General features: G+C 36.8%; 5 protein-coding genes across 5 annotated transcripts in view; 3 read left to right on the top strand and 2 right to left on the bottom strand.

Moving 5' to 3' along the window:
• Positions 1-12,936, top strand: part of Ilk (integrin linked kinase) — a 51,466-nt gene extending 38,530 nt beyond the window's left edge. The window contains exon 9 of the transcript XR_016316410.1: positions 12,752-12,936. The gene's annotated coding sequence lies outside the window, so the exon portion shown is untranslated. The remainder of the gene's footprint in view (positions 1-12,751) is intronic.
• Positions 1-13,980, bottom strand: part of Abp1 (Actin binding protein 1) — a 175,582-nt gene that overhangs the window by 113,759 nt on the left and 47,843 nt on the right. The window lies entirely within an intron of this gene.
• On the top strand, positions 429-738 carry Ccdc56 (Coiled-coil domain containing 56). The gene has a single exon (XM_089701863.1). The coding sequence runs from the start codon at positions 475-477 to the stop codon at positions 736-738; it is 264 nt and encodes an 87-aa protein (XP_089557989.1). The 5' UTR covers positions 429-474.
• On the top strand, positions 738-1,826 carry mtTFB1 (mitochondrial transcription factor B1). The gene has a single exon (XM_089701849.1). The coding sequence runs from the start codon at positions 738-740 to the stop codon at positions 1,755-1,757; it is 1,020 nt and encodes a 339-aa protein (XP_089557975.1). The 3' UTR covers positions 1,758-1,826.
• LOC149484242 (uncharacterized) overlaps positions 1,826-13,980 on the bottom strand; it is a 203,033-nt gene continuing 190,878 nt past the window's right edge. The window contains exons 5-7 of the mRNA XM_089701823.1: positions 5,663-5,778; positions 2,424-2,634; positions 1,826-2,233 (exon numbers count right to left, since the gene is read on the bottom strand). Coding sequence (XP_089557949.1) covers positions 1,919-2,233; positions 2,424-2,634; positions 5,663-5,778 — 642 coding nt within the window. The 3' untranslated portion in view covers positions 1,826-1,918. The remainder of the gene's footprint in view (positions 2,234-2,423; positions 2,635-5,662; positions 5,779-13,980) is intronic.

Below are 13,980 nucleotides of genomic sequence, written 5' to 3' on the forward strand. Positions count from 1 at the left end.
AATAGTCCTGAAATAGTAAAAAGTATCTATCAACATCTTAAGCATCCACCAAATTTTAAATTGGATATTTTTTCATAAATAGACCGTCCATTGAAAATGCAATAATTTGCCTAAGTCGTTGTTATTCATGTTTATAGTACAATACCTACGGGCTTGATTATTTTTCCAGCATAATTTATAACAAAAAAGTGAAAATTAAAACACACGATCACGAATAAGATGTAATTAAAAAAAAGTTTCTATTATAACATTCGTCACTCACTCAAAAGAACGATGAACGAAGAACCAGATGGTAAATGGCAACACCGAAATGTCTATGGAGTATGGCTCAGAGCAATAATTATTAATAAGGTTTATTCTGAGGGTTTATTCCTCTTGAGGAAATGAGGAGTATGGACATTGGCAAAAACCATTTTTAATCTATGACATAATTTGTTGTTGAGGTTAGGACTGAAAAACAACTAATTTTCCGTAATGGGAGATACAAATTTGAAGCCCAAAATTGATGCTGGTGATAAAAACCCAGTATTGAAACAGGCAGAATTAGATTACATGAAGATTATTGAACAGAAGAATCGTGAAAGGGTGGTTAAATTACAGCAACTGAGTAAACGGAATAGATTAACTGGATTTTCGATCGGAGCGGGAGTGTTTGGAATTTATTTATATTCTATGTTTGCTGTAAAGCAGGAGACCTTCCTTGACGATTTTGACGAACCTGCTAAAGTGCAACAATAATGGCTGCAGTAAAACATGCAACGCAAATCAGGTTACCACCCTTACCGAGTATTAAAGATGTCATTAAATTATACAAATTGCGTGCTCTGCGCGAATTATCACAAAATTTTCTTATGGAACCTAGACTGATTGATAAAATCGTTCGAGCTGCTGGTGATATTCAAAACCATGTTGTATGTGAGGTTGGGCCTGGCCCCGGCGGAATTACACGATCGATTATTAAACAAGCGCCCCGTAAACTCATATTAATCGAGAAAGATCCACGTTTCTTACCATCTCTAGAGCTTGTTGCAGATGCATGTAAGGATAAATTAGACTTAGATATAATAACTGGTGATATATTAACTACCGACATAGCTCATTTCATTCCGAAAAACGTCAAAACTGACTGGGATGATTCTCCACCTCCAATAAACCTGATCGGCAATTTACCATTTAGTGTTTCTACAATTTTGATAGTGAGATGGTTAGAAATGATTTCAAAGCAAGAAGGCCCTTGGGCGTTTGGCCGCACAAGAATGACATTAACATTTCAAAAAGAAGTCGCTGAAAGAATGGCTGCTCGTATCTTAGATAAGCAAAGGTGTAGGTTATCTGTCATGTGTCAGAGCTGGTGTAATGTGAACTACAAATTTGATATCCCCGGTGACGCTTTTGTCCCAAAACCAGATGTGGATGTAGGGGTGGTCACTCTCACACCTTTGAAGCGACCATTGATGAAGCAACCGTTCAAACTGGTTGAAAAGGTAGTGCGGCAGATATTTTCTATGAGACAGAAATATTCTATACGAGGGGCTCAGACCTTGTTTCCGGAAGATGTGCGACAGGAAATTGCACTCACTATGTACAAAATGGCTGATATAGATCCAGTAACCCGTCCCTTTCAAATAGCCAATGGAGAATTTTCTAGACTATGTGATGCTTACACTGAAATCATTAAAAAGTATCCTGAATTTGAGAACTACGACCTCAGAGCACCTAAGAAATTAAACAAGAAAGATGTAGAGAATGAAGCTTGATTTCATTTATTGTTATATTTTATTTAGTTTGTAAATATAGGGAAAATATAGTTAATAAAAATCAAATAATTGTTTTTTTATTTTATTTTTATTATTAATTTTAACATTTAACACTTGAACATAAAAACTTGCATATTACACAATAATATAAATAAAACAGCTCAGTCTACGAGTGATTGTTGTTCCTTTTCTTTTTCTGCCAATTCAGCTTTTTTCTTCAGAACTTTCCTATGTTTATTGGAAGCTAGGTGTATAGCATATTCCTTATCACCTATAATAAGTCTATTACACACATCACAGTGATTTGACGAATGCCCATTTAGTGTTAACCTCTCTTCATTAATTTTTGGTTTTAGTGGTTCATATTTGCAAGACGAATTTGACATAAAGCTGTCTATCACACATATTGCTTTGTTAAGTACTTCTTCATCCCATTTGCTTATATCTGTAGTGTCCAATTCAAATATAGGAGGAACCTGAAAATTTAAAATTTATTATAGCGCCATCTACATTAAATTCAGATACATTAATTTTGAAGCGCCATCTATTGTACTATTTAGTTAGTGTCCGTATTTCAGCTACTCGACCATAGATGGCGCTGAAATTAATTATAAAAAATAATTGAATTCGTTAAATTAAGAAAATATTAAAACAGAGAATACGTACCTCTCTTGTGGGGATCTGTAGAAACCTTCCTCGGATCATTTTATTTTGCCGTCTTGCGTACCTTCTGGTACCAATTTTCATATTTTCAATACTTTGTTCTAGCAATTTTTTCCCCTCGTCGCTGTTCTTCTTTTCCTCTGGCAAAATCAGATATTCGTGAAATTCTTTGAAACCCAGTGTCTGGAAAACGCCTTTGGTATAATCTGGAGGTCTGGAACAATTGTAGTAATATTATTGTAGTAAAATGATAAAGGTATTTAATACGCCGCGCTGTGGAGAAAGCGAGTTTGAATTTTACAATAATAGATACTTTTAACTACAATCATAGACAAATATAACCAAGCTACAATCATGGACTAATAAATATATATATGCATATATTTATTAGTATATTTATAAATATATATTTATTAGTCCATGCTACAATCTAACATTTATAGCTCCTCTAATTATTAGATTCAAACAATAATGTTATAAGACACAAGGTTCTCAACAGTTAAACAAATGCTATAATTGCACTTATTATACTACAACGAACGTAGGGATTTGTATTATATTGTAATATAAATATGCCGGTATTCTTGGCTATTAGCCAAACGTTTTCATAATTAATTTGTCTGAACAATTAAGCAAAATGTAATTAGCTTCGTAACTCTTATTCTTGTTACGTTGTTTGAAAATTAATTTATTATAAAATTGTTAATTATTTCTGTACTGGAGCATATTATGCTCCAGTACAGTAAAATTTAGCAATTGTACCCCAGCTTATTAAGCTGGGGTACAATTGATTTATAGAAAATTAAAACATCGACCAAATTATTGGTATTACGCTTTCTATTTTTGTATATGGAAAATTAGAGGAAGGGTTTTGTTACCTCGAGTATCTTACAATTTTGTTTGAATACATAGTTACTTCGCTATCATAAAATAAGAGGAATCATAATAGCCGCCATAAAAATAATAACACGGTAAAGAGACAAAAAACCGGACAAGATACAACCACGCAATCATGAATCTAATACGCAATTAATTATTGTCGAATTACATAAGAGGTCGTTAACCTGAGATTTAAATGCCGTCGAGTGATCGATCATATATGTTGACATTGGTACCGAAATATTGATTCGATTCATCGATGTAATTGAGAAATATCGATTTTAGATCGATATTAATGTTACGATAAATAAAGCACGCCATTTGAATGGTTTATTTGTTAATTTGTGGCAATAAACAAAGGCAATATTTCAATGAATTAATTATTGTGTTTATTGATTGATTTAAGCGGATCCGGTTGTGTTTTTTTTAAATATATACATACATAAAAAAATATTTCCATTTATTCTTTTTTTCCAGTTTTTCATGTTTGATTGCGGACTATTTCTAGGTTATAATAATGTAGGTACTATATTAATAGGCTATAGAGGCGTATAGAGCAGCAATAGTCTAATACATATATGTACATATTATATTACTTTTTGGTCTAATACTTTGGTTTTGCATGACGAATTTTATTCAAGCATATGATTCGGAATCCGACAATAGATGCATAGAATTTAAGCGAGTAATTGTTATTCCTAGAATTTAGATTTACATGTTTCAAGACAGAGATAGAGATTCTAAACTACTATTTTGCATCCCGCTTCCGCACAGATAAAAAAGTAAATCATTTTATCACCGTAAAATGAATACTGAACGTACTATTGAAAAATCTAAATTTAAAAATGCAAAAAATACGTTAAATTTTGAAAAAAGATTACTTTGTGAATGGATAGTGTAAAAAAATCTTGGAAACGGGTGTCGCGACCAGTCGACATCCATTTTTTGTGATCGCATTTTGATGAATGACTTCGGTTTTTTGTTTCGAGTGTTCCGTTCGGGAATGACTAGACTAGACACACTTGTCGCGTAGGTACTCAGTAATGAATTGCTTTTGATGTGTTACATTTCATTATTTACGTATTATTAACTACGAATAATGGACAATCAATATCTATATTATCCTTTTTATTATTTTACAATTCTGGCTAAGGTCCTGTAGAAAAAAAAATGTAGTGCTATAAAAACCATATTATAATAGTCGATCAATTAAGATAGCTTGGTTATAGATTACAAAGACATATATCTTTTGAAAACAGTTGTACTATAGGGTTGTCACTCATAATATACGGTAAATTAACAAGCGAGACACTTGGGTCCGTATACGCGTGAGACGAGAAAGATTTTGCGGTTACTACTATAGAAGGGTTAGTGTAGATAGATTTACTATCTTGATACTTGTTAAGATGCTTTCAATTATTATAAAGCTTTTGCAACTACCAACTAAATTGTTGGTAATAAGGTAACGGATTTTTTAAATTTATTTTGGATTTGTTAAAAATTGAACGAGTTAACCGTGCTTTTACACGCATTTTAACTTTTAAGTAAGTTCAAAATAATGGTTGATTTTCATTTTCATACATGATACAATGAGTTTAAAAGTACTTAATTCAGAAATAATAATCGTACCTATGTCAAGCTATACAAATTATACATAATATTTAGTATTATTTAAATTGCTTTTATAAATAAATTATTAAAAACAATTGTTCACGATATAAAAATAGACAACATACCTATATGAAACATGAGACCATAGAGAACCGCAGCAGATGCGGTGTAGGACGTTGCCCGGCCGCCATGTTTGTTTTTTTTATTCTTTTCTTTTTTCAAATTTGTTTATTCTTATTGACCAGTAAAATATCTATCAGGGTTTACTTCTTGCCAATATTTATCTTGTATTATTTTTATTGTTTTATTCTTTTAAGAGCCGATTTTTCAATCCTTGATTAAAATTTATTCGTCCAATAAAGTATTACACGAACATATTAAAATGTCACCTGTAAACTGTCAAATACGGACAATTACAATACATTTTTGAAATGGTAGTTTATTACGTTATTCGACGAATAAATTTTAACCACGAATTGAAAAATCAGCCCTAAGTTTAATTTCGAAACTAACTACTCTGTTAAATATTTAAATGATTTATTTGTAAATATATTTATTTTTGGGTATAGTGATTAGTGAAATGGCTTACAGTTGGTTAATTAAATGATACATTTTAATACCATATTTAATTATTCTATAAATTTTTAACCCGGTCTCATGATAATGTACATTAATAAACTAATAAAAAATCTTCAATATGAAATCATAAAATAAAAAACTGTAATTATAAATATTATAAGGTAACTACTTACTTTCCATCTTGAATACGTTGCTTATTGTGTCTGTCGTGGAAACTCAACAACTCTTCTATCAAACCTTCTTCTATCATAGAATCAATTCTCGCATTGAGTCTCTCGTCATGAATACTCTGAAAAAAGTAAGACAATATCTATATCTATACTAATATTATAAAGAGGAAATGTTTGTATGTATGTATGTATGTAGTATGTATGGTTTTCACGCATAAACTACTGGACCGATTTTGATGAAATTTGGCACAGATAATCTTTAGACCCTGAGAAAGAACATAGGCCTTTTATTGCGAAATATGTACCACGGGCGAAGCCGGGGCGGACCGCTAGTATTAAATAAAACGAAATTAACAAAACGGTCTTTAAAGCAATATTTTATTCATATAATTTGTCATTGGAACTTTGGTTTTGTCAAATCCGAGTATGTAGTGCGCTGATATAACACTGCTAAATATAATATGAAACAAAAACAACGTTTTTCAATATAAGGTAGCGTACCGGTAGCGTAGTGTGCGAGCCTACATACAAATGTATGTGAGATAATCCGCGGCGACTAGTCTCCGAGACTTGCAGAATACTTGAATCGTATCTGCGTATCGTAATGGGAGAATGGCCTTAGTTGTTTTGCGTCTTGAACCCTAAGGCTTTTACATGCGCTAATAACCTTGACCATACTTGACGGATCTCAAACCTCTCCCGCTGCACCTTCTTTTTTCCTCGCATTTTGTATTTAAAAAGATACTAATCAGTGAAACAAAATATCCTCGTCAGGGACTGTTGTGCAACTGATAATTTATTAAAAATAAAATTTTCAGAGCTCTAAGTAAGCAGGTTACGAAGTTTATAGAGTATTTGCGGAAAAATCGATGACCGGAATCGATGGACGGATTTTAGTGGGAGTCGAGCATGCTTCGGCACGAATTGGGCCACGCTCGCACCGGGGAAGGTACCACACCCTCACAGAATATCGGCGCCATAGTGACAGTTTACTGTCGCGTTCCGTACGGTGAGTGAGGGGTCCGGAGGCCCACATCCCTTCCCATCCCCTTCCCATCCTCTCCTTCCCTATCCTCATTCCCTCCCATCCTCGCCCCTTCTCCCTAACTCCTTCCAAATCCCTTTATCCTTCCAATATTTCTTTTATCACAACATGCAAGCGGCTTTATCAGGTTGTTTACCCCAGGAGGGTACCGGCACAAGCTGTGCAGGAGAATCCCTCCCACAGCGTCCGCGCTGTGGCAGCCCGTCGTACTCTGGGGCGGGCATAAATCCGCATTCTCTTACATCTAGGGGTAAAAACAATAGACGCAAAACATCTTCATGCTCTATGCTCTCCGTGGACTTTTGCAATATCCGAGGTCTCCACAGCAACTTAAATGCTGTTCATCATCACCTTGAAACAGCTAAGCCGGCATTGCTTTTTCTGACAGAAACTCAGATTTCCTCTTCTCCAGACATGGCCTATCTTACGTATCCAAGCTACAAACTTGAACATGCTTTCGTCCCACGCGCTGGTGTCTGCGTGTATATTAGGAATGACATTTGCTGCCGACGTCTCTGCACATATGAAGCTAAGGGTCTGTCCATTATCTGGTTACATATTGAATTTAGGGATCGCTCCCGTATATATGCTTGCCTCTACAGGTCCCATAGCGGAAACACCGCCACGGAACAACTATTCGAACATGTTCAGACGACGTCCGACAGACTGATGCAGCAATTCCCATCTAGTGAGCTAATTGTGCTGGGCGATTTTAACGCTCACCACTCCGACTGGCTTGGGTCTCGGGTAACCGACCACGCAGGGAGGACAACTTATAACTTCGCATTGTCATATGGTCTCACACAACTGGTCACCGCACCTACACGTATACCTGACATTGACGAACATAGCCCCTCTTTACTGGACTTGCTCCTGACCACACACCCTGGTGACTATAAGGTATCCGTTGAGGCACCGTTGGGATCGTCAGACCATTGTCTGATCCGCAGTGTAGTCCCTGTCAGTCACGTCCAACGGCAAGCACAGGCTGCCTGCCGCCGAGTTTGGCATTATAAATCAGCCGACTGGGATGGGATGCGTACATTCTTCGCATCTTACCCATGGGGCCGAGTTTGCTTTTCGACGGATGATCCGAACGACTGCGCCAACTCTGTTGCCGATGTGGTCCTGCAGGGTATGGAACTTTTTATTCCATCCTCTGTAGTTCCCGTCGGTGGCAAAACTAAGCCCTGGTTTAATCGCTCCTGCACCAAGGCATCTCACCGCAAACAGGAGCAATTCCAAGCTTGGGCTAATGCGCAGTCGTTATCTGATCCCAACACTAGAGCACTTAAAAAAAAGTACAACTCCGCCTCCAGGGCCTACAAAAAAGAAATTGCCATGGCGAAGGCTAGTTATATAAATAGACTTGGGCAGAAACTTGCCAAACTTCCATCGGGAACCCGGGCTTTTTGGTCGCTTGCTAAAGCTATTCAAAACAACTTTAGTCGATCCTCATATCCACCTTTGCGCAGAGAAGATGACACTTTGGCTCACTCTGCTAAAGACAAGGCTGACCTCTTGGGCTCTATCTTTGCAGCGAATTCTAACTTGGACGACAAAGACGCCTCACCGCCTTCCATCCCAAAGTGCAATTTCTCGATGCCGGAAATCCGGTTCACGCAAAGAGCTGTACGAAAAGCGCTCCTCTCTTTGGACACTTCTAAATCGAGTGGGCTTGATGGCATTTCACCATCTGTACTGAAAACGTGCGCTCCCGAACTTACACCGATTCTGACGCGCCTGTTTCGGCTCTCATACTCAACGCGTATCTTTCCGAATTCGTGGAAGACTGCCTTGGTGCACCCGATCCCAAAAAAAGGCGATAGCACTGATCCAGTAAACTATAGACCTATCGCCATAACCTCCATACTCTCCAAAATAATGGAAAGCATTATTAACTGCCAGCTCCTGGGTTACTTAGAAGAAAACCAGCTACTAAACGATCGCCAGTATGGCTTTCGTCACGGTCGTTCTGCTGGAGACCTTCTCATCTATTTAACCCACAAATGGGCGGAAGCAGTTGAGAGTAAGGGGGAAGCGTTGGCTATAAGTTTGGACATCGCCAAGGCCTTCGATCGGGTTTGGCACAAGGCACTTATCTCCAAACTTCCATCTTACGGACTACCTGGGGGATTGTGCGATTGGGTCGCTAGCTTTCTCAATGGCAGGAGCATCAAGGTCGCTGTCGACGGTTCATGCTCCGCACTTCTGCCGATAAATGCTGGTGTGCCCCAAGGCTGCGTGCTATCTCCAACGCTGTTCCTCCTGCATATCAATGATATGTTGCAAACCAGCAACATACATTGCTATGCGGATGACAGCACTGGAGATGCCAGTTATTCCGGCCATGCAAAATCCTCTAAGGAGACTATAGATGAGTGTCGAACGAGCCTTGTCTCTTCTATTGAGACCTCCTTGGAACAAGTCTCAGAATGGGGTAGACTAAACCTCGTGGAATTCAACCCCAAGAAGACACAGGTCTGCGTGTTCTCGGCAAAAAAGTCTTCCTTTGGCAATGCACCCCGCTTTCAGGGCACTACCCTAAGCATTTCACCCTACATCGGAATCCTTGGCGTTGATATTTCGAGAGACGTCCAATTTCGCGGTCATTTGGAAGAAAAAGCTAAACTGGCTTCTAAAAAGTTGGGTGTGCTCAATAGATCGAGGCAATACTTCGAGCCAAATCACCTTCTGCTGCTATATAAAGCACAGGTGCGACCCCACTTGGAGTATTGCTCTCATCTATGGGCTGGAGCCCCGAACTACCAACTTCTTCCACTTGACCGCATCCAACGTCGAGCGGCTCGAATCATCAACGACCACAGATTGACCGTAAAGCTTGACCCTCTATCGTTAAGAAGGGACTTAGGGTGTCTTTCCATATTTTACCGATTGTATCACGGGGAGTGTTCTGAAGAGCTGTTTGAGCTTATTCCAGCAGCTCAATTCCATCATCGCACAGCCCGCCACAAAAGCCTATACCATCCTCACCACCTGGATGGTTGGCGCAGCACAACGGTGCGTTTCAACCGTAGCTTTCTTCCACGGACATGTAAGATCTGGAATAATCTGCCATCGACTGTCTTTCCGAGGAACTACAACTTGAGTTATTTCAAGAAAAAAGCATATGTGTTTCTTAAAGGCCAAAAGCACACCGCTACCTAATTCACGGTTAGCTCCACCTTTCTCCTTAAGACCGTTTTTATCCCATCCCATTCCCCTCTATGGTAGGCAACACCCATAACGTATGTTATGGACGTCTATGGGCGACGCACTTTGCCATCAACATCGGCCATTGCGTCTGCTCGTTTGCCTTCCAATGCTATAAAAAAAAAAAAAAAAAAAAAGACCACGGCACATTTTTTTTCTAGAAATCTATTAACTTTGGAAAAAAGTCCTCGCGAGCAATTAAAGATCAAAGACCATCCTATTTTATATATTTTTTTCGGTATTGTACTTTATGTTGTACCAGACTTTATAGAGGTTGAACATAGTCGAAATTGCCGGGTAACGCCTTAACAGTTTCGCTGACAAACAAACCAATTTCTAAGTTCTATAAGAAACTAATTGATATATTTCTTTTAGTCTATTGATAGACGTGATCGTTTTTCCTTCACATATTATAATTAATAATGTCCAGACAAATTATTATTGACCACTTTATAACATCAACATTGTACAGTGATAATTATAGATAAGGGGCCAAAGGCGTACCGAAGTCCTGTTGTCATAAATTATAATACATCTGCAATTTTAATATCATTAATTAGTGTGACTTATAAAAACAATAATTACGTAACGATTGTATTGCAATTTAACCTCGGATTGTACTACGCTTGTACAGGCGCAGTTCAAGGGGAGTTTACGAGGGGGTGATGTAGAATTGTACCTATCTAACATAACAAGTGATAACTGCGTTAAAAACAACCGACTTCAAACTTGCACTTGCAACATTTACAAATACAGACAAAAATGCTCATAAAATAAAAACTACTGGGCCTATACTAATAGAATTTTTATGGGACCAATTCGACACCATCCCGCATCGAACAAAAAAAGAATCACGTAAATCGGTTGAGAAACCTCGGAGTAATCGGTGTACATACATAAAAAAAAAACATACCGGCCGAATTGATAACCTCCTCCTTTTTTTGAAGTCGGTTAAAAAGTTACATTTTTTGTCAGGCAGTGTTATTTATTAGGACACTTGCTAAATAGGACATCACCAAACAGAAGGACTCGGTGGGATGGTAGGGTACAGGCATACGATACAAAGCACAACATATGCATAGGTAGTTAGGTACCTACTGTTTTTTCTGGTACTTATTTATCAAAGCCAGAATGATAGTAGGTTTGGATCTATTGTTGAGTTACAGTTACTGATAAAGACACTATTACTCTAAAGGAAATTCTTACTGGATATAATAAATACTGTTACAAGGAATTACACTGTTGGTTGATGGAAAACTTTTTCAAGAGGAAACTGGTACGGATGGCACTGTTCGGCAAAACAATGCCATTTTTCATCAGTTAATCGTTATTGGGTTTGATATAAATAATGAAATCCTCAACACTGTTCACTATTTTCCGATATTTCGTGTGATGTACATAAATGTAAAACAAAATACCTTTTTGAATTGGTTAAGTAAGTTCGCATATATACCTGATTCCACGATGTATTGTTCTCAGTATTCCAAGATCCTAATCATTGTATAATTAATACTAGACGTAATTAATAATATGCAATCGTGACTGCATTTACGCGGCAAGGTATTCTACGTAACACGTGAATAAAATTACTATGTTCGTGGAATTTATTGAATTGAGTGAATATGACGTCATCGTGGTATGTACAGAATCTGTGGTATTTATTTTTGATATTAATTACTTTATGAGTATGTTTTCTAAAGTATCATTAAGACAGACGGGAAACTATTTCAATTAGGTATTGAATTTTAGCAGTCATGTTCTTACCTACTGTATTTAACAACTGTTTTTGCGATCCTTATAGAAGGTGTTCAAATTTCTGTGCCCTGGGAACTAAATTGAGACAATTTTCTGCGAAGCTTTATAGTCGATCAAACTGAAAGTGCTTGACAAACTTTTATGTACGATGCTTCATGATAGGAACATATCTAAATGGTTGTTAGAATATTTGTCTTTACACAGCTTTATTTATTTTCAAATAAATTGCTAATTTTGAATCTGTGGCTCTTATACGAAAAATCCATATTAAGGGCTGATTTTTCAATCCTTGGATAAAACTTATTCGTCGAATAATGTATAAAACTACCATTCTAAAAACGTATTCTAATTGCCCGTATTTGACAGTTTACGTGACATTTTGATATTATCGTGTAATACTTTATTGGACGGATAACTTTTATCCAAGCATTGAAAAATCGGCCCTAAGACAAGTTAAGTGAAATGAAAATTGCAAATCCGCATCTTTCATTTATTATTTTCCGCCGATATTATCTATGTCTAACTTATAGATAAATATCTATAATTCTTAGTACACACGATCCATTTACCAGGCGCCACACACAATTACTTCGTTTCCTTGACTCAGGTTAAGTCACATTACTGTTCGAAGGAAAATCGTAAACATGAATGTTGACGTCAATTTAAATTCATGAGTTATTGAGAAGTTATGACAATTTATAATAATATTATAATCCGATTGCGTTATTGTGAGATTCTCGTACAAATTGGATCCTGCTATTTCAAAACTATGATGTATTTTTTTTTCAGCTATCTCAGTGCTTATCCTAGTTGCTTTAGGTGGTCTGTGGTAGTAATGTAACGAATACTGATTGTATTTGTGGTATTGTTGTAGTGTGAATACTATGTGTAGTATTTATGCTTTAAGAAACGGATTGGATGTGAATTTAACAACGCTTCGAATTAGAGTATCTTATAGGTTTTTAGTTCTAATCTTGGGCAATTTAGACGACTTGGGCAATTTTTGGCAAAAATAGACGAAACGCAAGACAAAGAAGTCTTGCGTTTCGTCTATTTCGCTACTGTCTAAAAAGGTTAAGTTACTTATATTTATAACTAGCGACCCGCCCCGGCTTCGCACGGGTGCAATGCTGATACTAAATACACTACAGAAAAACTGTGAACGTTGTATATAAAAACATAGCGACCCGCTCCGGCTTCGCACGGGTATAAAATAGATAGCCGGGCGGCCGGCCGGTACCGCCGCAAACGCTACGTCCCGCAATTTTTAAATCTGTAATATCTTCGAAAATGTTCACTTAAATCATACGGTGTAAAGGGCCATATAGATCTATATTAAATGAACAATGTATCCATGGTATTTAATTGCTTAAGGATTAATGCTGTATTGGTTAAAATCGCATCGAAATTTTGCCATTATTTGTCGTAAAAAGTAAATGACAAAAAAAGTTATTGTGGGTTATCCATAAGAGATAGACATATACCATCGCGGACTTTTCTGTAGATCTTTTCAATGTGTATAATACTTAGTACATTATTTTGATAAAACTCGTAGGGTTTAGCCTGCGTTTGCAATGTAAGCGGAGAAAATGTAATTTTTTACGACATCACATTAGAAATCTCAAAAATAACAGTATTTCTCCACTATTTAATGGATGTTATTATACATATAAACCTTCCTCTTGAATCACTCTATCTATTAAAAAAAAACCGCATCAAAATCCGTTGCGTAGTTTCAAAGATTTAAGCGTACAAAGGGACATAGGGACATAGGGACATAGGGACAGGGAAAGTGACTTTGTTTTATACTATGTAGTGATTAAGACAGACCAACAACCAAACATCATTTTATTTACCTGTATAATATCAGGGAATATTTTATGCTCTGCCTTATCATAAAAAGCATACACTATTTACATAATACATATATCACAACTTATGAAAATTGCCTCTGCTATATAAATCATTTAAAATTTAAATGCTATAATCATTTATCATATGGAAAAGTAACAAATGATTCAACATTTATGGGGTCAAGGTATTATTACCATAGTATAAAGAGAAAAGTAAGTTATCTTCGAACAAAGGTACATTGCCGATTGTATGTGTGTGGAGCGCTTGGCCGCGCCCCCCGTTCATGTGTTTCTTTATACAATTATGTATTTAAAATATCAACGTGACAAGTGAAAACCCTGCGTCTCTCGAGTTAAAGTACCGTGAGCTCCTAAACGCCGATAGTCGGCCTACTTCTTTCTTTATACTATGGTATTAATCTAGGCATGTCCTAAAGTATAATAACATACTAACT

Source organism: Colias philodice, chromosome 12 (genome assembly GCF_061535455.1).
Source record: "Colias philodice isolate Cphi_HAF_F1 chromosome 12, ilColPhil1 Martin Lab GWU primary, whole genome shotgun sequence".
Taxonomy (NCBI): domain Eukaryota; kingdom Metazoa; phylum Arthropoda; class Insecta; order Lepidoptera; family Pieridae; genus Colias; species Colias philodice.

Excerpts from the sequence above, each read along its gene's own strand:
- Ccdc56 (XM_089701863.1), top strand. The coding sequence starts at position 475 with ATGGGAGATACAAATTTGAAGCCCAAAATTGATGCTGGTGATAAAAAC.
- mtTFB1 (XM_089701849.1), top strand. The coding sequence starts at position 738 with ATGGCTGCAGTAAAACATGCAACGCAAATCAGGTTACCACCCTTACCG.